This window comes from Ovis canadensis, chromosome 1 (genome assembly GCF_042477335.2).
Source record: "Ovis canadensis isolate MfBH-ARS-UI-01 breed Bighorn chromosome 1, ARS-UI_OviCan_v2, whole genome shotgun sequence".
NCBI lineage: Eukaryota > Metazoa > Chordata > Mammalia > Artiodactyla > Bovidae > Ovis > Ovis canadensis.
The window spans coordinates 72,817,358-72,840,434 of NC_091245.1; the positions used below are offsets into that span (position 1 = coordinate 72,817,358).

At 39.4% G+C, this 23,077-nt stretch overlaps 1 protein-coding gene across 6 annotated transcripts in view; it reads right to left on the reverse strand.

Annotated features, from left to right (window-relative positions):
• ALG14 (ALG14 UDP-N-acetylglucosaminyltransferase subunit) overlaps positions 1-23,077 on the reverse strand; it is a 128,796-nt gene that overhangs the window by 75,656 nt on the left and 30,063 nt on the right. For all 6 annotated transcript variants that reach the window (XR_011258611.1, XM_069598407.1, XM_069598398.1 and 3 more), the window contains exon 3: positions 15,559-15,690. Coding sequence is in view for 5 of the 6 variants with exons in the window: in XM_069598407.1 (XP_069454508.1) it covers positions 15,559-15,690 (132 nt within the window). In the remaining variant the exon portion in view is untranslated. The remainder of the gene's footprint in view (positions 1-15,558; positions 15,691-23,077) is intronic.

Genomic DNA, 23,077 nt, shown 5'->3' on the forward strand with positions numbered 1-23,077 from the left:
AAAACATAATACCAGATGAAGGTCATTATACAAAGAATCAAACCAACACAAATTAAGAGGAAAAACAAAGTTCCTGTAAAGGTTCTGGCATATCAACAAGAAATTAACTGACTCTTCCTAATGTCTGAAACACATGTCAATCAAGAGGTCAATAAAATTTTTATATACTATGCAAACAAGTGGTAATCCCAGTACCACCCAGTTTGTGGTTTACCACTGAAAATACTTCATTAAAAAAAATCATAGTATTCCATTTATGGACAATAACCCATTATCCATGTCATCAACTTGCTACTGCTATGAACTTAGACATTTCACAGCTCAAACTGGATATAGAACATGGAAAAAAAAGACTAAGTAAAATAATGGATTTCTTTCATACAAAGCATGAGTGTACATGTAATAAATACATCTACATTTGTCATGGTGAATTAAATCAGCTTCAGCTTCAGGCAAAGAGGCAGTGTATTAGGCTGAAATGGTCCATTTCTTTCCAATTTGTTATACATGTAGAATCTGATATTTTATTTTTTACTTGATTAAAAATTAAATTAGGTTTCATTTTAACATGCAGAGCTCTTTCTCTGAGTATTTCATTTAACAACAGCCAGGTTGGAAGGAAGCCAGTAATCAAACGCTTGCAGACCTGGGAAACCCTTCTGGTTTTTCAGACTCTTTAATAAAGACTGAGAAGAATACCAGTATAGGGACCATGGATCTTTGTTTTTGTGATGACTCACATCATCCAGTATTCATTCATTTATTTTTAAGTCATTCCACAAATATGTGGAAGACACTTTTCTAAGCAGGGACCATGGGAAACAGAAAAATACATGGCCTTTATCCTCAAGAACTTTACAGATCTCTCTCCCTCAACATAAGCAGTCCTCTTTAGTTTAATGATCAGTAACTCACAAATTCAATGTTGTCTTTTTCACCTTGAAACAAATTTTTCCATAGAAGTATGTTTTCAAGAGAGTATGCGATCAGCCAACTTACTGAAAAAATGATTCAAAGACCCCTACTTTTAGGAGAAACTAAAAAAACACAATAGTGAAGAAATACATGGGTTTTGAGAGACAAAACAGTGAACTATAAGGTCTACTTAAAATTCATATTACTGCAGGATCAAAGTGTACATTACAATAGGGGGAATAGGGCACTGAATGGATTATGAAGAGCTAAGACCAATGAGACCATTTAGACATAGCTTTAGAATGACTCAGAAATGGTCCACATCTTTCACAGTTATATGTAGGCCTAGTAGATGGAAAATCAGCAAAAATATAGAAGAGCTCAACAGCATCATCCATCAAAAGGATCTAATGTACAATTACAGAACATCCTGTTCAACACAGCAGAACACCCATTTTTTTCAAGCACCCATGGAATATTCACCAAGATAGACTATATCCTAGATCATAAAACATTAAGTCAACATATTTAAAATCAGAGTGTGTTCCCTGACCAAAATCAATCAAACTAGAAATCAGTAATAGGGGAAAAAAAATCTCCAAATAGAAATTAAAGCATGCTAAATAATCCATGGGTCAAAGAAGAAGCATCAAAGGACATAAAAAATACTTAGCACAAGATGAAAATATATCTACAGGATGATGCTAAAGCAGTGCTTAAAGAGAAATTTAAAATACTAAATGCTTACATTAGAAAAGAAGAAAGGTCTAATCAGTGATCTAAGTCCCTACCTTAAGAAACTAGAAAAAGAAGAGCAAAGTGAACCCAAGACAGCCACAAAAAGGAAAAAATAGAAGAGAAAATAGATGAAACAAAAACCTAACTATTAGAAAAGATCAATAAAATTGATAAGTCTCTAGTAAGACTGACAAAAAGAAAAAGAGAGAAAACAGAACCTCACAATTTCAAGAATGAGACCAAAGATATAACCACAGACCCTAAACCTGTAAAAAAGAAAAATTAGGGAATATTATAGCTCTATGGCATCCGGTCCCATCACTTCATGGGAAATAGATGGGGAAACAGTGGAAACAGCGTCAGACTTTATTTTGGGGGGCTCCAAAATCACTGTAGATGGTGACTACAGCCATGAAATTAAAAGACGCTTACTCCTTGGAAGAAAAGTTATGACCAACCTAGATAGCATATTCAAAAGCAGAGACATTACTTTGTCAACAAAGGTCTGTCTAGTCAAGGCTATGGTTTTTCCTGTGGTCATGTATGGATGTGAGAGTTGGACTGTGAAGAAGGCTGAGCGCCGAAGAAGTGATGCTTTTGAACTGTGGTGTTGGAGAAGACTCTTGAGAGTCCCTTGGACTGCAAGGAGATCCAACCAGTCCATTCTGAAGGAGATCAGCCCTGGGATTTCTTTGGAAGGAATGATGCTAAAGCTGAAACTCCAGTACTTTGGCCACCTCATGCAAAGAGTTGACTCATTGGAAAAGACTCCGATGCTGGGAGGGATTGGAGGCAGGAGGAGAAGGGGACGACAGAGGATAAGATGGCTGGATGGCATCATGGACTCGATGGACGTGAGTGTGAGTGAACTCCGGGAGTTGGTGATGGACGGGGAGGCCTGGCGTGCTGCGATTCATGGGGTCACAAAGGGTCGAACACGACTGAGTGACTGAACTGAACTGAACTGATGCACATAAATTTGAAAATTTAGATTAAATGGAACAATTCCTTAAAAACCACAAACTACAAAATCTCACTCAATATGAGACAGAGAACCTGAATAATCCTATGTCTATTAAAGAAATGTAATCTGTAGCTAAAGCTTTTGAAAAAGGAATCATCAGGACCAGATGTTTTCACTGCAGAATTTTACCAAACATTTAAAGAAGCATTAGCATAGATTCTAAATAATTATTTTCAGAAAATAAAGAGGGTGAAATACCTACCAATCATTTTATAAGGTCAGCTTAATTTCAATACAAGGCTGAAAGTCTAAAACAGAAAGCTAATGACAAATAACCCTCATGAATATCATCATTAAAATTCTCACAAATTACTAGCAAATCAAATCCATCTATACCCCAAAATGATTATATACCATGATCAGGTAGAATTCATTCCAGAAATGCAAGTCTGTTTCAATATTTGAAAATCTCTCACTGTATTGTATCAACAGCTAAACAAAAAATCATGGTTGTATCAATCAACAAAAAAAGTTTGGACAAAATTCATTTTGTCATTAATACATTAATTTTTCACTAATGTAATTAAGAAAAACATTATCAGAATACTAGGAATAGAGGTTGTAATGGTTAATTTTACATGTCAATTTGACTGGGCTATGAGGTGCCCAGAATTTGGTCAAAGGAGATCAAACCAGTCAATCTTAAAGGAAATCAGCCTTCAGTAGTTATTGGAAAGACTGATGCTGAAGCTGAAGCTCCAATATTTTGGCTACCTGATGTGAAGAGCTGACTCATAGGAAAAGAACCTGATGCTGGGAAAGTATTAAACATACTAGAAGTCTTAGCCAGTGTAATAAATTAAGAAAATAAAACTTTTGTATTTGCAAAAAATATGATTGTCTAGAAAATCCCAGAAAATCTATTTAGGGGACAGAGGATGAGATAGTTGGATGGCATCACAGACACAATGGACATGAGTCTGAGCAAACTCCGGGAGATAGAAGAGGAGAGGGAAGCCTGGCATGCTGCAGTCCACGGGGCTGCAAAGAGTTGGACACAACTGAGTGACTCAACAATAACAACAATGTCAGTGAGGTGTTTTGGGGTTACGATTAACATTTCAATCAGCAGACTGAGTAAAGCGCATTGTTCTCCCTAATGTGTTAAGCTGAACACCTAAATAGTACAAAAAAGCTGAGTAAAATTCTATCCTATTGTTTCTGGTTCAGTTTTCCTGGAGAACCCTGACTAATACAAAAGGGAAACTTCTTCAACTTGACAAGGAGCATCCATAAAAAACCTAAAGTTGATGTCATAATCAGTGGTAAAACAATGAATGCTTTTTCCCTAAAATTGGAAGAGACAAGGCTGCTCCCATCACTCTTATTAAACATAATACTAGAAGCCCTATTCAGTGCAATAAAGTAAGAAAAGGAAACAAATTATATACTGATTGGAAGAGAAGAGATAAAACTTTCTTATTTTCAAAAAATATGATTTTTTTTCTAAAAAATCCAAGAAAATCTAGAAAAGCAAGGTCACAGAATCTAAGTGAGATAAACAAAGATCAATAGTATTTTGGTATGTTAGCAACAAACATGTAGAAACCAAAATTAAAAACACAATTCCATTTATAACTTGCAATTTTCTAAAAAAGCACAATACCAAGATACTAATTTAAAACACATGCACATAATTTAGATGCTGAAAAATGACAAAACATTGATGAATAAAATATAAGAAGATCTAAATAAGTGAAGAGACATGCCATGTTCACATTTTGGAAGACTCCGTATAGTAAAGACGTCAATTTACCCCCAGTTGATCTATATACATAATGCAATTCCTATCAAAACCCCAGCAAAACTCTGTTTTATATAGAGAAACTTACTCTAAAGTTTATATTGAAAGGTGAAGGGATCAGAATAGTTAAGACAATTTTGACAAAGAAGAATGAAGTAGGAGAAATCGCTCTATCTGAAGTTAAGGTTTATATGCTATAGCAACCACAAGGGAGTGGTACTGAGAAAGGAGAGACACAGATCAATGCAACAGAAATTTCACACAAACACACAAAACTACCTTGTTTTTTAAATTTCTAACTGATTTTTTTGTTGATTTTTTTTTAATAGTAATCATTCTCTTGAAAAATTTTATTTGGCGGCACCATGCTGCATGTGGGGTCTTAGTTCCATGACCAGGGAGGGATTCAATCTGAGTTTCCTGCAGTGAAAGCAAGCAGAGTCTTAACCATTGGGCCACCAGAGAAGTCCCTCCAACTAATTTTTAACAAAGGGGAGAAGCAATTCAATGGAGGAAGGAGTTTTCTTTTTCTTTTCTTTTTTTAAAAAAACAAACTGTGCTGGGCATCCAGGCAAAGTAAGCCTTCATCTAAACCTCACACCTGATGCAAAATTGATTTATACATTTAAATGTAAAACATAAAACTAAAAGACTTTTAGAAGAAAATACGAGGAAATCTTTGTGATTGAGGGCTGGATGAAGAGTTATAGATATGACGATAAGAGAATAATCTATGAAAGAAGAATTTGATAAATTAGACCTCATCAAAAGTAAAAAGTTTTGCTTTGTGAAAGACTTTGTTAAGAAGATGAAAAGACTATGAAGTGAGGGAAAATATTTGTAAACCACATATTGGACAACAGTCCAATGCCTAGAATATACAAAACTCAAAAGTAAAATGAAAAATTCAGTTAGAAAATGGGCAAAAGACATGAGCAAACGTTTCAGTGAAGAAGAGCTATTAATGACAAAGAAGCACATGAAAAGATGTTCAACATCATTTGCCATTACGGAAATACAAATTAAAAACACAATGGTATATCACTACACACCTAAGAAATACTAATACCAAATGCTAGAGAGAAGACAGAGAAACTGGATCTCTCATACATTGCTAGTGAGATGTAAAATGGTATTGCCACTATGGAACATAGTTTGGCTTTTTTTGGGGGGGAGGGTAGCTGTGAGGGTTGTGGGATATTAGTTCCCTGACTATGGATCAAACCCTTGCCCTCAGCAGTGAAAGTGCAGAATCCTAACCACTGAATCATCAGGGAATTCTTGGCAGTTTCTTATAAAGCTAAATTTGTACTTTCTATCAGACCCAGCAATCTTATTCTTGGGCCTTTATTCAGAGAAATGAAAACTTGTGTCTACACAAAAACCTGTATATGAATATTCACAGTAGCTTTATTCATCACAGCAAAAAACTGAAAAATAATACAAATGGCCCTCAGTATAAATGGTTAAACAAACTGTAGTACATCCATAGGATGAAATCCTATTTAACAATAAAAAGGAATTATTGATACATATTAAAAAACTGAATGGATATCAAGGGCATTAAGCTCAGTGTAAAAAGTAAATTTCAAAAAGTTTCATACTGGGTGATTCCACTTATAGAATATTCTTGAAATGACAAACTATAGTGATGGAAAATGAATTAAAGGCTACCATGGAACATGGCCTGGGGCTAGAACAGGGCTAGCACAGTTCTCTGGCAGTGATGTGAAACAGTTATGTACCTCGACTTTGACACATGGATTAAAACAGCACAGAACTACACACGCACACACACACACACACACACACACAACCACACATGAACACATATGAAAAACAGTGAAAAATGAATAAGGTTTTTAGTCTGGTTAATAGTATTATGGGGACACACACACAAAGTGTGGTTTTAGAAACTTACTGTAGTGTGTGTACTAGTGTGTGTTGTGCTCTGTTGAGTCCGATTCTTTTGTGATCCCCATGGGTTGTAGCCTGTCAGGCTCCTCTGCCCATGGAACTTCCCAGGCAAGAATACTAGAGTGGGTTGCCACTTCCTTTTCCAGGGGCTCTTTCCAACCCAGGGATCAAACACGTGGCTCCTGCCACGTCTCCCGCATTGCAGGAGGGTTCTTTACCGCTGAGCCACTAGGGAAGACACTGACAGTATGATACTAATATCAATTTTGCACTACAGTTATATAAGACCACCACTAGGGGAAGCTCGGTGAAGAGTACCTGGAACGCTATGTACTATTTCTGCAACTTCTTGGAATCTGGAATCATTTCAAAACAAAAAAATGCTAAAAAAAAATCTACTCAAATGCTTTTTAAAAGAGTCTCAGCTACCAAACAAGGTGCAGGCTGAAGAGATGGATGAACTGTTTCTGATTTAAATGGCTTCCCCCTCCACAACAGAATTACTAGTCCATGTCTACCTGTTATTTCTTTATTCCGTTTTCCTTGAAGCTAACTAAATAAAAGCTTCTTGAGGACACTGGCTATACTTTATTTGGCCAATGCTGCTTTCAGTGCTGCAATACAGACATTAAAAAATGCTAGTTACGTTTCTATTGAATAAGTTATCTAATTCTGGCAGAACCTGATACATTTCTAAGAGAACTGGAACTATGCTGCTCTGACTAGGTTGGTGACCTTGGTTACTCAGACCTCTCTGGATTTTGAGCTTTTTATCCATAGAACAGAGATAAAGAGTACTGTGTCACAGGGCTGCTAAGGGAATTAAATGAGTTAACATATGTAAAGCACACAGAATAGTAACTGACACACGGAGAGCTGAAAAAATTTTATTTTTCTAAAATTTTTTTTTTTAAATATTTTAGTTTTTTATTTTTTAAAATTTTAAAATCTTTAATTCTTACATGCATTCCTATTTTTCTAAAATTTTTAAAAAATACGACTTTAAGGTGTTTCATTCTGATGAATCAAAATGACAAATCAATAAAATGTTTAAGTGGTCATTTCCTTTAAATACTATTGCACTTCAATGAAAAAAAATCTGTTTATGGGGTTTATAGAGAGAAAAGTCCCATATGTCGTCTTAACAGTACTCATAATAATTAACCTTATAAAAATGACTACCTTGCTACTGCATTCAGGTCTTAAGTTTTGGATCTCATTAATTTCTAATAACAATAAAATATACGTGAAATGCTAATTAATAAAGGTACAGTCTAAAGACTTCAATCTTATATACATTATGTGATTCACTCGACTGACTTATTAATCTTTTACTCTTTTTAAAATGACCTTTTTTCTATTCTCTGACTGATCAACTCTTATCCATCTTTGCTTAAATGTCATCTCCACTCTCAAGCCATATCCAGCTCCCCAGAGGACCTACTGCACTATAATAACCCAGCTGGGGGCAAGACTGCTGTCTGCTGTGCTTGCTTTTCTCACACTCAGGATAAGTCCTGTCACAGAGCAGGGCTGACCACCATTTGTGAGTGAGGGAACACTGAGTTCTTTCGATACTCCCATAGCAGTGTTCACTCGCCACCATAAGGCACCAGTGACTTAGCACCGTGCCTGGAACATTCATCAGAAATACGCGCTGAGAGGTTACCAAGCACCAGGCACTGCTGCACCAGTACAGTGAGCACGGCAGCCGCGGTTTCTTATGGAATGGCACACACATGCATAAAATAGCTTTCTTAATCTTTTTTTAAAATTGGGATTAGGACTCTGAAGAAAGTAAAGCAGGGCAGTCTCTCAGAGAGGTGAGGACATGGGCTGGAGGAAGGGGAGGCCTTTGTGAGGAGGGAACATTTGAGCTCAGAGAACAAAAAGGCACCAGTCACATTTAGAGCAGGTGTGAAGAGCCCCACCCACAGGGAACGACCCGTACAAAGGCTCTGAGACATGAATCAGATGGGTTTGCTGGGGGAGGTCTGGCTGGCACATAGAGAACTAGGAAAGAGAGGAGGAGGAGAAGAGGTCAGAGAAGCTGGTCAGGCTAGAACATGCAGGCTACAGTGAGAAATTTGGATGTTATTCTAAGAACATAGAAGACTGCTGGACCTAACAGCACTCTGTGAGGAGTAACAGACTCTGATTTACATTATAAATCACACTGGCTGCTGAGTGGTGAAACTGCAGGGGGTTATGAATGTCCACGGGCAGACAAGAGACCATGCAATGGGGATGGGGTGGTGCTGGATGCCATGGGGACCGTGAAGATGGATGGAAACAGACAGAAATCATGATAAACTGTGAAGATATGGCTGGCAGATATGTTGAACAGGAGTAGGGTGTGGCAGTGATAAATCAAAGATGTCTCCTGAGAACTTGACTTAAGTAAGTTTACCAAGATGGGGAGGAGTGTGTGTTTGATCCCTGGGTCAGGAAGTTCCTCTGGAGGAGGGCATGGTAACCCACTCCAGTACTCTGAGAATCCCCAGGGACAGAGGAGCCTGGCAGGCTACAGTCCATAGGGTCGCAAAGAGTTGGACATGACTGAAGTGACTTAGCATGCACGTACACGCGCGCGCGTGCGTGTGTGTGCGTGTGTGTGTGTGTATGTGTGCGCGCGCGCACGCGCGTGCATGCAAGTGGTCAGGGAAGAATACTGGAGTGCGCTGTCCTTTCCTTCTCCAGGGGATCTTCCCAACCCAGGGATCAAACCCACATCTCTTGTGTCTCCTGAGTTGGCAGGCAGAATCTTTACCACTGTGCCACCTGGGAAAAATAGGAAATACCTACTATTTTGAACCAAGAAAGTTTCAGATGCCTATTGGCTGTACAAGTGGATAAGCAGTACAAGGGGAAAAGCAGTAGGCATTTAACATATACTTTCAATAACTCTTTGATGATAACAGACTCACCTAGAATCAAACATATAATACAGTATTGCAAACTTGACCAGCTCTACTTACTGTTTCCAAGGTTACAGAGACAAACATAAAATAATAAGTGATTGAAATGACTAGAAATCTCAGTTCATTTGATGAACTATGTCATTTTTGGCTGCTACTGATGTTCCCTGACCCAGATTCGTAATTCAGCAAAGGAGTTGAATTTTCTGTTAGAAATTTTAGATAAATGCCGTAACTCGACCCTGGTATTTGTGCTACTTAAGACAGGGTCTTAAAAACATTAGCGTGGTGAGGTGCAGGGAGGAGTAAGCAAGGATTCACCAAATCACTTTTACTCAAAGATAATTACATGTTATATATGAAGCTACTGGGAAGCAAAGATTTGAGGCTTTCAGCCACGATTCAGATTTTAAAATGGATATTTATTAAGATATAATTTATAGAGTGAAATTTATCCTTTTTAGCACACAAGTCTTAGTTATGACAAATGCATGCAATTAACAACCACCACCATCACCATCACCACCACAATCAAGAACAGCTTTTCACCCAAAAATGTTCCTTCAAGTTTTTTTTTCAGTCAGTCCCTCCCCCACCTCAAATGCTGGCAACCAACGATCTATTTTCTGTCCAACTGTCTTTTTAGACTCAAGGAACCCTTAGGAACTTACAACTCTTATTCACAGGATGCCTGGCAAAGCCATATTTCTTGGAAAAATATGATACGTGAAATATCAGAACCACCTAAAAAGTTATTTCATGACCTTGTAAAAGAAGAAACCACCCATTCCAATTAGTAAAGATTTGATTCAGGCTTCCAAATCAGAGTTTATAACCTTTCCTCTAAGATGCTTTTCATCTAATAATTGCTTAGAAGAAGCAAGCATGATTTTTTTTCCACTGTGTGGCATGTGGGAGCTTACTTTGCTGACCAGGGATCACACCCAAGCTCCCTACATTGGAGGCTTGGAGTCTTAACCACTGGATTTCCAGGGAAGTCCCCAAACAAGCATGCCTTTTAATACATGCTCAATAAGCACAATTCTACACTTTTCCCTCAAAACAAGCTGAGTTTTTGGATTACTATCTCATTTAAAAAGTTAAATTAAGATATAATATTACATATTCTTACAATGGTTTTGCATATGATTTTCTATAATAGAAAACTGATAAATATAAATTCAATCAATTTTCCACATCAGTCTCATTTGTAAAATTCTGTAATACTTCTTTATTAACACTTATTTGAATTATCCATTTTGAATTCTAAAAATATTCTATTTTGAAAAACATACATGATACTTAATTTTGAAATATATACTATTATTATATTATTCAATTAGATCAGTCTATATTAAATCTATTATGAAAGCAAATACTTAACTTGAGCTGTTGGGGTATATTTAAATTTACATACTCAATTAGAGGGCTGATATTTAACATAAGTTATTTTAAAAGTAATTTATTAATTGACTTCTAATTGGCCTACATGAATGAATACACCTTCCATGGTGAGCCAGAATGGGGCATACAGTCCAGTAGTTAAGGCTTTGGGCTGTGGAATCAGAAAGACCTGGATTCTAGACCTAGCTCTGTTATTTCCTGGTTTTGCATACTCTGGGCAAGTAACTTCTTGTCTCACAGAGCCTGAGTTTCCTCCTCCATTAAATGTGCATAACAGAACTACCCACCTCATACAGCATGAACGCAAGTACTAAGGACCAAGCCTGGCACATGTAAGTGTGGTCAATAAATGTTAGCTATTATATACCAGATGGAATTTCCATTTAAAAAACACTGAAATGTTCTATTATCCACCATTTGCTCTGAAACAAGGAAAGTGACTTTATTTCTGTTTTACAGATGACAAAGTGAGGAACAGAGACAGCTGAATGGAGAGTCAACTTACTGGCTCAGGTGCATACAACTGAGGTGAAGCAGAAAACCACCTTGCTGTTCAGCCAACTCAGGTAATTTAAGGTCTGATATCACTACTGTTTCTAAAACTGGGGTTTTCTTTCCTAACAGAATTAAAAAGAAACTTTGATCAAAGTCATAAGAATGCACAAAAACAGACATATGGATCAATGGAACAGAACAGAGTGCACAGAAATAAACCCAGGCACTTGCGGTCAATTAATTTTTGACAAAGGAGGCAAGAATATACAATGGAGGAAAGGCGGTTTCTTCAGCAAGTGGTATTGGGAAAGCTGGACAGTCATGTGTAAACCAATGAAGTTAGAATATATCCTTATACTATACACAAAAAGAAACTAAAAATGGCCTAAAGACCTAAATGTAAGGCCTGATACCATAAAACTACAAAATAACATAGGCAAAACATTCTGACATAAATTGCCAGACTATATCCCCAAGACAATAGAAATAAAAGCAAAAATAAACAAACAGGACCTAATCAAACTTAGAAGCTTTTACACAGCAAAGGAAACCCTCAACAGAACAAAAAGACAATCTACAGACGGGGAGAAAATATTTGAAAATGAAGCAAACAACAAGGGCTTAATTTCAAAAATATACAAACAGCTCATACAACTTAATAACGAAAAACCAAACAACCCAATCAAAAAATGGGCAGAAGATCTGGAGACAGTTCTCCAAGGAAGACATACAGATGGCCAACAGTACATGAAAAGATGCTCATCATCATTAACTGTTAGGGAAATGAAAATCAAAATTCACACGAGTCAGAATGGCCATCACCGTCTACAAATAAGTGCTGAGGGCATGGAGAAAAGGGAACCCTCCTGCACGGTTGGTGGGAATGTAAATTGATGCAGTCACTGAGGAAAACAGTATGGACATTCCTTAAAAAATTAAAAACAGAGCTGCCATATGATCTAGCAATTCCACTCCTGAGCACATATCCAGAAAAGATAAAAATGTTAATTTGAAAAGATACACGTTCATAGCAGCACTATGTATAATATCCAAGACATGGAAGCAATGTAAGCATGCACAACAGATGAATGGGTAAGAATGTAGCATACATATACAATGAAATATTGCTCAGCATAAAAGAGAATGAAACAATGCCATTTGCAGCATCATGAATGGAACTAGAGATTACCATACTAAGTGAACTATGTCAGAGAAAGACAATACCATACGTTATCACTTATTTGTGGAACCCAAAAACAAACAAAGAAAAAAACGATACAGATGAACTTATTTACAGAACAGAAACAGACTCACAGACATAGAAAACAATCTTTTGGTTACCAAAGGGGAGGAAGGTGGGGGGACAAATTAGTTTGAGGTTAACAGATACAAACTACTATACATAAAAGAGATAAAGAACAAGGTCCTACTGTATAGCACAGGGAACTATAATCAATATCTTGCAATAACCTATAATGGAAAAGAATCTGAAAAAGAACGTATATACATAGACACACACACACAACTGAATCACTCTTCTGTATACCTGAAACTAACACGACAGTATAAATTTACTATATTTCAGTTTAAAAGGGCAAAAACATACAAAAGAATTAGAGCCATTTATAATTTTTTTAAAAAAGAAAAAGTCAAGGATGAATACAGGAGAGAGCTGCATGTTGTAGTTCTGCTTTTGAAGTAGGAAAAAAGGCCTTTTACTCATTAACTTGGTGTGTGTGTGTAAAAGGGACTTTCACTAAGTGGGAGTTCATTTTGTGATACCAACCATATCGGACAGCAGACTGGACAATGTTCAGGTTTGAAATAATTTTGAAAACTCAGTTTAAAACGGAAATAAGTACCTCACATTCCCTCCTTTCCCCCCTCTTATTCCTTTAGAAACATAATAGTTTTTATTTTCCCTTCCACTCTTTATAGGCAAATTTATGGCACTCATAAAATTTTAGACTAAGTTTGAAGGGAACTGAGAGGACATCTAGTTCAATCCTTTTGTTTTAAAGTAGAGAATGATGCCCAGAAGGGATCTAAAATCAAATAAAAGGCAAAATGAGCCTGGGATTCAGTGTCTTAATGCCCCATCGGCTACTCTTCCCACTACGAGGGTATCAAACGCTTAGGCCAGGCAGACAGCAGAGTCCTCCACATCCACAGCAGACGTCAGCCGTCACGTCATTGCCTCCTTCTCACTTTCACACCCTAGCGTCCTCAAGTCATCACACTCGAACCTGGCTGCTGCCTGCGACAGTGGCCATACCCCCAGTGGCTTAGTAGATGTAAACTCAAAACCTCCAGCTTAAAACGTGAAGATCATTTTTCCTCCTTCCACTTTCTCTCTTACGTTTCAGGAATAATTAAATCTTTAAGAGCAGTGCACACGCGTGTACTCAGTTGCTCAGTCACGTCCAGCTCTTTTGCGGCCCCATGTCCTACAGCCCACCAGGCTCCTCTGTCCATGGAATTCTCCAGGCAAAAATACTGGAGTGGGCTCCCATTTCCTCCTCCAGGGGATTTTCCTGACCCAGGGATCAAACTTGCGTCTCCTGCGTTGGCAGGTGGTTCTCTACCACTGAGTCATCAGGAAGCCCCTGAAGAGCACTAATGATCTTTCAGAAAACATCTGAATTTTACACACTAAAGATGTGGTTGGAGACTGTGAGATAAATTTACTTTGTCAACAATTTTAAAATAAATATAAGCAAAATTAATCTATGGTGATAGAAATCACCAGAAATTGGTTGTTTGAGGAGGGGCCGGTGGAGTGATAGAAATGTTCTAAACCTTGATAAGAGATATAGTCAAATTATATACTTAAGATCTGTGCATTTCACTGCTTGTAAATTACAGTTTTTAAAAACAATCTAAATTATTCATATAGAAAATTCTGGCTTTAAAATTCTAATCTAAAGGAGGCACTTGAATGGCGATTCAGTTGGTGAAAGGCAAAGACCAAACTGATAGCGGTCTTTCAAAATCATCAGAGCTAAGCGCATTTTGTCCAACTATTCATGAAAATAATATCCACTGTGCCAGAAATCATGTATAAGGTAAGCTAATCAAGAGTTTCTTTAAGGCTACACAGATTAATGGATTCTGCGTTAAACAGGAATGAGAGTGTTATTTAGGAGCTGTCTGCACTATTGTGATAACATATCTGCTGATCTGCCTTACACTGAAGTGCATTTAGAATTTAGTAACAGAACTTCATCCACAGAGAATTTAAGACCATTATAGATAAGGAAGGTAAGGTTTAATACGGTGTACTAATTAAGTTTTCACATTTCTATCTTCTGTATTACTTTTCTATAAAAACTTGGGAGTGTATGACATTCTGCCCATTGCATATCATTTCTGGTAACAGAGTTTTATTTGCCTTCTAGATTGCTAATTTTTAAAATTTTTACTGGGGTATAATTGATTTACAATGTTGTGTTTGCTGCAAGTGTTCAGCAGAGTAAATAACATACATATATCCACACTTTTTTAGATTCTTTTCTAAGTAGGTCATTACAGAGTATCAGTAACAGAGTTTTATTTGCCTACTGCTGCTGCTACTGCTGCTAAGTCACTTCAGTCGTGTCCAACTCAGTGCGACCGCATAGATGGCAGCCCACCAGGCTCCCCCACCCTGGGATTCTCCAGGCAAGAACACATCCATTTCCTTCTCCAATGCATGAAAGTGAAAAGTGAAAGTGAAGTCGCTCAGTCGTGTCTGACTCTTAGCGACCCCATGGACTGCAGCCTACCAGGCTCCTCCATCCATGGGATTTTCCAGGCAAGGGTACTGGAGTGGGGTGCCATTGCCTTCTCCGATTTGCCTACTAGATTGCTAATTTTTAAAATTTTTACTGGGGTATAATTGATTTACAATGTTGTGTTTGCTACAAGTGTTCAGTAAAGTAAATAACATACATATATCCATACTTTCTTAGATTCTTTTCTAAATAGGCCATTACAGAGTATCAGTAACAGAGCTTTGACAAAACAAGAAGAATATTGAAAAGGAATAGAAAACTGTTTCTTTTCCAGCTGACAAGTAAGCACATGATGTTGGCTCAGGAATCACAGGTAGACAGGAGCACAGATTGGTTAAAGATAGTGCTGTGTTAGTTCTTACTGCCATGAGACAGAGAGCTGAAGAAGGCAAATTCAGAGTTCAAGTTAGCCAGACAGGGAAGACAAATTCCTCACCTCTTTCAGGAAAGTGCATTGAAATGATAAATCTTAGCACATGCTAGTAAAAGGCCTGGTACAGTATCTAGCGCAATGATAAATAGTAGCTGTTTAAGAAAACAACTTGTCCTATTACCAATGAAGCATCCACAGGAGAGTGACCCTCGCTCCCCTCCAAATACCAAATCTGGTATTTGGTACCAGATACATACCAAATCTGGCTTCACTCGGTAAGTCAGGGGGAAAGAGAGCCACATGGAGTACAAGGTGGTGAGCACTGAAGACAGCCAGGATTGCTGGACCTCCCGGCTTCTGGGAATGCGGTGAACATAGTATTCAGGAAACTGGAAGGAAATAGCGAAAATCCAAATCAACTAGGCCACTGATACAGGAGTTAAACATAGTAACAGTTAACATTTGTACAAACAGGAAATGCTCTCTTGATTACTTTTAACTTTCTTTGGAATTAGATTTAAACTAAGCCTTTTTCCTGCTTTATACAACACACATCATTGGGTTATCACAAAAAGTTCCTAAATATGACAGGCTTGTTAAAGTCAAGACAATAACTGTTAGTTGTTAGGTCATGTCCAGCTCTTTGCTACTCCATGGACTGCAGCCTGTCAGGCTCCTCTGTCCATGGAATTCTTCAGGCAAGAATACTGGAGTGGGTAGCCAGTCCCTTCTCCAGGGGATCTTTCTAACCCAGGGATCGAACCTGGGTTTCCTGCACTGCAGGTGGATTCTTTATGGTTGAGCCACCAAGGAAGCCTACTGACAATAGTTGAGGGAAATTTTCTATAAAATATGTTTTATGTAAAGACCTTAACATACTGATATGCAGAGTCATTACAAATCAATATATGACAAGTAACCTAGTATCAAGATGGGCAAAGGAGATGAACAGATAATTCTAAACAGGAAACACAGTCAAACATTTGAAAAGATGGTTAACAATTAAACATAAAAGGAAGCAATGAGTTATTTTTCACCTACCGAGTTGGCAGAGATTATGGATATTTAATGTTACTGAGGATATAGGGAAACAGATATTTACATTCCCTCGGCACACACACTGATGTAAATTTTGGGGGAGGCCGTTTGGGAATATCTATAAGAATTTTAAGTGTGTCTATTTTTGATCCAGCATTTCTACTTCTAGAAATATATCCCACAGATTTATCCATATGCTATCCACTTTATCACTGTATTTGTGGAAACTGGAAATGGTCCAAAGATCCTCCAATAGGGATAGGAAAAGTCCATGCAATGAAATATACGGAGATACGTGAGCAAATGATATAGATTTATACGAACAGATATGGAAGATGTGCCCAGATAAGTTGTCAAAGTGAACATGCACGGTGCAGGACAGTATGTTTAATATGATCCAGTATGTATTAACAAATCACACGGTTATGGGTGTTGGTATACACACTGGTACACATATTAGTATGTGCATGAAGACATACAAATATTAGTATTTGCATGAAGAAACTGGTCCCTGAGCCAAGGACCACCCGGTCTGAGACTCATAAAGCATGAAATCACATGTGAAGGTTTATTTTATCCTCCAGGAGGGCATCTATGTAGTTCCTAGAATTCAGCATAAAGTGACAATGGGGGACACATGTGAACACTCTCTTTTACATATGATGATAAAGGAGATTCCTTCTTCCTTCCATGCTACACCAGTGAAGAACAAAAGCTCTGGGCTCAATATGTTATTCACTATTATTATTTACTTATTATTTACTATTTCAGTGTGTTTGTTTTCTTCCAAAGGATTAAGGTACTAAATGGTCAATGAGAAAATAATACAAATAGTTCAAACTATAGACCATACAAGGAGCAGAATCCAAAAGGGGGCAAACTTGTAAGGAACCTTGTTGGAGGTTGTATTTGCCTAATTTGTGGAGATTATTCATTGAAAACATGTAATGGGTAAAATAGTCCTGTTAGCTGAAACTGAATTCCCCTAAAACGGAGTTCCCTTACTGAGTTTATGACTCATCTCTCTATCCAAATCTTTATTCCCTTTATTGTCCCCTCTGACCTCAATCCTATGCTAACTGAGCACTAATCCTACCAGTGTCCGATGACTAAAATATACATTGCCAACACTCATTGTTAATGTACTAAAATCACTAGCATGTGTTTTCATCATTAACATACAAACCCAGGTTGTTTCTCCAGGACAAGATAAGCTAACAGACCCCCGAGTCATGGATGGTCTGAGACTCACAAAACAGAACATCCTGACTCCCAAAACTATGATTAAGTAATGTCACAAGGCAATTAATATCAGTCTTTGTTCTTGCCCTTTAAAAAAAAATAATAAATCCCTAACTTGAAGAAAAAGTGGGAATGGATCCGAGGCTTGCCTCCCACTCCCTTGCTTAGTGCCTGGCAGTGAACCCTTACTTTGTTGCAAACTCTGGCTGTCAGAATTCGGCTTTCTGCACTGTGGGCACATGGGGTCTAGATTTCAGCACTACAGAGGCAAAATCCCCCATCAGAAGCCTTTTGGGTCAGAAGTGTTGTGAACAGGTATTATAGTACATATACCATATATTACACAATACCCACCTTTAAAGTTTGGAGAAGTAACCAAAACGTCTCCAAGCTTCTTCAAATATTAATATTTCTGCAGCAAAATAGGAATATTCACACTAAGTGAGATGAGACAATAAGCTTCATGCCAATTCAACCCAGGTTTTACTATCAGATAAACTTGTGACAAACTTGGAACTTTTTTTCTTCCTTGGTTTTCCAAGCTTTCTAAGATTTCAGAATAGGGACTGCGGACCTGTACTAGACAATACATCTGAACCCAGTAAGATGTCATTATTATTACAGTAAAAAAATTTTTTTTGGTGTTACTTCCAAAATTTGAGGCCTGACTTTAATATCTACAATATTTTATTCAAAAAGCATGGGTATTTACTATGCCCCTTAAATCTTTTAAAGCTGTGAACAATATAACTTCAAAAAAAATTTCTATTTTATTGAAGTTTAGGTGATTTACAATGTTGTATTAATTTCTGCTGTATAGCAAAGAGACTGCTATACACATATATATATTCTTTTTCATATTGTTTTCCATTATGGTTTATCATAGGATATTGAATGTGTAGTTCCCTGTGCCATATAGCAGGACCTTACTATTTATCCATTCTATACGTAACAGTTTGCATTTGCTAGTCCCAAACTCTCACTTCATCCCTCTGCCATCCCCACCTCGGCAGCCACAAGTTTGGTTTCTGTATCTGTGAATGTTCCGTAGATAAGCTCCATTGTGTCATATTTTAGATTCCAAATATGTGATAGGCATGGTATTTGTGTTTCTCTTTCTTACTTCACTTAGTATGACAGTCTCTAGGTCCATCCATGTTGCTGCAAATAGCATTACTTCACTCTTATTAATATATATACACACATGCACACACGGCGTCTTCTTTGCTTATAGCGATGTAAAGAAGCAATGAACAATAGTTTGGGGGGTATTTTTAGCGTCCTGAGGGGTTGGAAGGGAGACTGGTTTGACTCTGGCTTGAAAGTCCACTCCTCTGACTCCTTCTGAACCCCAGAGAGGCAAAAACACAGGCCTTCTAGGGCCTATGCAAGGGTCTGGAGACAGCTCTCTGAGACCTGGACAAGGGAGAAGAGCCTACATCTCATCCCAGGTGGCGGCCTGAAGAAGCTGAGAAAACAGGTTCTGGGAATCTCTAGTCCATTCCCAGCAGAAGGGAAACTAGTGGAAGCGTGTTCTGGAGCCTCCTTGATGGAAATGAGAAAGACAGGCCTGAGGGTGAAAAAACAAGATAGTGACTGAAAAGCGGTGGCCTATATTTGACTTCTGGATGAGCCATATAAGGAGCATAACCTCGTTCTTCAGATCAGATGCGAGGCTGGGGAGGGGGTCTTGGTTCCACTCCTGAGCTGGAGATAACTGGGCCCATCGCCACTTGCACACAGTGACCAATCATCCAGTTTGCACAGGATGGTCCCAGTTTATACCTGTAGTCCCAGCATAATTACTAATACTACTTCCTTCTGCTCTCATAAGCATCCCAATTTCAATGATAGAGTATATTGTTACCCACAGGGTGGGCAATGAGAAGGTAGGTTCATCCTAGAGATAGGAAAGAAAATTTATTCAGAATAGTCCAAGGCAATGTGATGCAAGCATCTACATTACCATCAAGGATGAGAGCTTAAGTGGTCGCTGTGAAGAAAGCCAGCCTGGAAGTTCTACCAGTGCGATAAACAGGGCAAGAGAGAGGTGGTGACCAGTGTGGAGAAAGGAGGGTAGTAAGGATCGAGCTAGGCAAGGGGTCAGAACCATAACAGTTACTAGCAGGGGATGGGGCCAGGGTGAGTGGTGGTGGTTACATATGGTGCCACTTTCTGGCCTATGGCTTCACACCAGAGAGGCCAGTACGTCCAAATACCATCTAAATTTTCAGGTAACTGGCAATCCTACCAAAATAGAGATTTCTCTCCAAATCCAAGTCTCTTCCCACCCAAATCCACCAGATCAGTTCTCAGAGGCACCTTTTCCGACTAATCTTTCTACATAACCCTGCTCCTCTCGCCTGTACACATACTCCTTTCTCCTCCAAACACCAGGCTTGCCTTTTGTTTTAAAGTTACCCTAGTTACTCTCCTGGCATATTATATGTTTCCTCCACATGTCTGTCTGTTTGCTCCACTAGAATATAATTTACCTGAAGAGGCCAGGAATCTGAATCACTGAAATCTCAGTGCTTATGAGTATTTGAGCAATGCATATTTACTGAATAAATGATTTGTACATTATTGGGTATTAATAGAAAATAATTCAAGCTTCCTGTCACTTAGCTGAGATGTATTTAGACTAGGAATGAAGAAATGACACAAAGGAGATAATTTCAGAGTGCTTCCATGGGCCTTATTTGTATAATCTACTCAATAAATGGGAATTCCTGGGGCTAGAGGGAAAATGCCCAAGCACAGCTCAGGACTGAGAGTTCACAAACAGCCAGAGTCAAGAGGCACGAAACCTTAAGGAAGATGAGAAGGAACCAACAACAAATTAACGAGACCTGGGTACACAGCCTAGACTTCTCTCTGTGAAACCGACCATTCACAAGGGCCTCGAGGAACTTCTCAGCCCTTGTGGATCCTCTCCCCAGAAAATAGGTCCATGAGAGAGGAGTGATCTGATGCTTGAGGTATGAGCACAAAGGGAAAGGGAGTGAGGTTAAAGGAGAGCCTTCCACTGTGTATCTGAAAGAGTTTGAAGAATTCTATGTCCACTGGGTCTGTACTAACCTATGTGCAGGCGTACAGTCCAGTGGATGGAAGCCTGAGGCCATCTGGATATGGACAGGGCCCTCAAGTTACCCACGCCTGATACACAGAAGTTGGTGCTGGGGTGTCTGACGTCCCACGTCACCTAGAAGAAATACTGAGAACCAGGCCAGGACAAAATCTTAAAGAGAATTTTTATTACTTTATAGAGTTTCAGAAGATAATCAAATATATAAAGAAGTGAATGAGGAAAACTGATGGACAGAATGCTTATATTTTGGGCTTCACAAAAGTTCCTTTGAAGACAAAGGAATGGAATAATTTCAGAGAGCTATAATTTAGGCTTGGCTATGACCAGGCATTCTGAGGAGCTGTGGCATCTGGAGCAATTCAAGTGAAGGCATCTTTATAGGCATACTGTTTTTGTTTATCTGTACCTTTGCCTTGAAGAAACCGTCCCTGACCCTTCTTTTTATGTCTTATTAATAGAATGCAGGACACAAAGGATGCTTCACCCGTCATTTTACCCACTGAGCCACATCCCCAGACCTAACATTTGATTTGGGAGTGGCCACATGACCCAAGCAATGGCACCCTACTCTAGTACTCTTGCCTGGAAAATCCCATGGACTGAGGAGCCTGGTAGGCTACAGTCCATGGGGTCGCAAAGAGTCGGACACGACTGAGCGACTTCACTTCACTTCACTTCACGTGACCCAAGTAGAGTCAGCTTTTTCCTGGATTCTTACAGAGACCCAGGGAAGTTCTTCCTTTGAGAAATGCTGTAGACTGCTAACCTGGCCCTCAATCCATTCTGCTAGGGCAAGAAATATATACTTGCTTTGGTGTTCCTCTGTTTACTAGGCTTTTCTATAACATCTTGAAACTCAACTATTATATTTGCTACCAAAACAGGATACTTACTCCTGCACTCCCAAACCAGAAATTGACAAATGAACAGGAGACTCTGTCATAAGCAGATTTCCTGAATAGACATGAAGATCTATGTCGGCACTAGCAGAGACGAGGGCTGGTGGGGGGGACTGTCCCCATTTCCTTCTTCCCAAACCTCTACACACATTCCTGTCTACCCACTTCTTCCCTACATCCTTGCCACTTTCATCCAAGCCATCACCACCTCTCACTATTACAATTCCCTCTTAATTCATCTCTGCTTCTCCTCTTGCTCTCCTTCATTTTATCCTTCACAGAATCTCCAGAGCGATCTTTCCATAATGTACAGCAAGGCTTTCCTTTCATTCTCCTGCTTAAAACCCTCCAAAGGCTTACCGCTGCACTTGGGATGAGATCCAACTTTCTTACCACTGCCTCCAAGGTCCCATGTAGTCTGGTGCCGGCTTACCTCCCCAACAGCCCCCTGCTCACCCTAACCACACCGGTCTCCTTTCTGCTGTTGGAATGTGTCGGACTCATTCCTTCCTGAGGGCCTTTGCTGCTTCTTCTGAGCGGTCTGCCTTAGCCCTGGACTGTCTCCTAGGAAGCTCCTTCCTGCAAGTCAGGTTTCTCTCTAATGTTCTCTCCTCAGAGAGGATTCAGTTCTCCTCCATCAGCCCCTCCCCGACCACACTGCCTTCTTTTACCATCTTTACAGCAGTTCTCGGTAACGCAAATTAACTTGTTCGTGATGGTTTGCTCCCAGCCTCATTCTCCAGGGCGAGAATGCCAAGGAAAGGACAGGATTCCGTGATGCTGGCACACAGCACAGTGTTTCATGAGTCACACATGCTCTCCACCACTGAGTAGATAAACAAGTGTCACTACCATTTCTAGAAGTCCCAACCTGTGGTCTCTGCTGCAGAGGATAATGGTTCTTTATCTCATAAAGCACCAATTAACCCCATCTCCTCATTTCACAGATGAGGAGTCAACTTTCCCGGGGGACAGAGCCAGCAAGTGGTAGAGCCAGGACTGGAACCCCAGCCTTGAGGCCCTAAGCCTTCCTGCTAAGAAGCCTGACTCCCCAACACACAGCTAGTTGAATCAGCCTAGAGCTGTGCTTCCCGGCCTCCTGTCTGTTTCCGAGACAGCCAGCTACCCATCCTGACCCATTTTCTCTTCTTGCTCTGCGCGGCAAGCCGCCTGCCCCGTGCGTCCCCAGCCTGCCACCCTGGACTCCGCGCGGCAACCCGCCTGCCCCGTGCGTCCTCAGCCTGCCCGGAGTGTGCTGCAGCTCTCTGGGAACTGCTCTCCTGGCCTCCTTGCTCCTCTCTGTGCTTCACTCCTCTCTGTGGGTTCGTGCTCCGCTCTGCACTGTCGGTTTGGCACCCCTCCCCCACCTACCACTGTTACCAGTGACTCCCTCCTCTGCCCCCAAGCCTTTCTGGGGAAAATTCAGGACAAAAACGCAGGGCCTTAGAAATCTTCAGACTTTTCTGTTGAATATTAGACCCCGAGTCCCTGTTGGCAGGTTCTGCC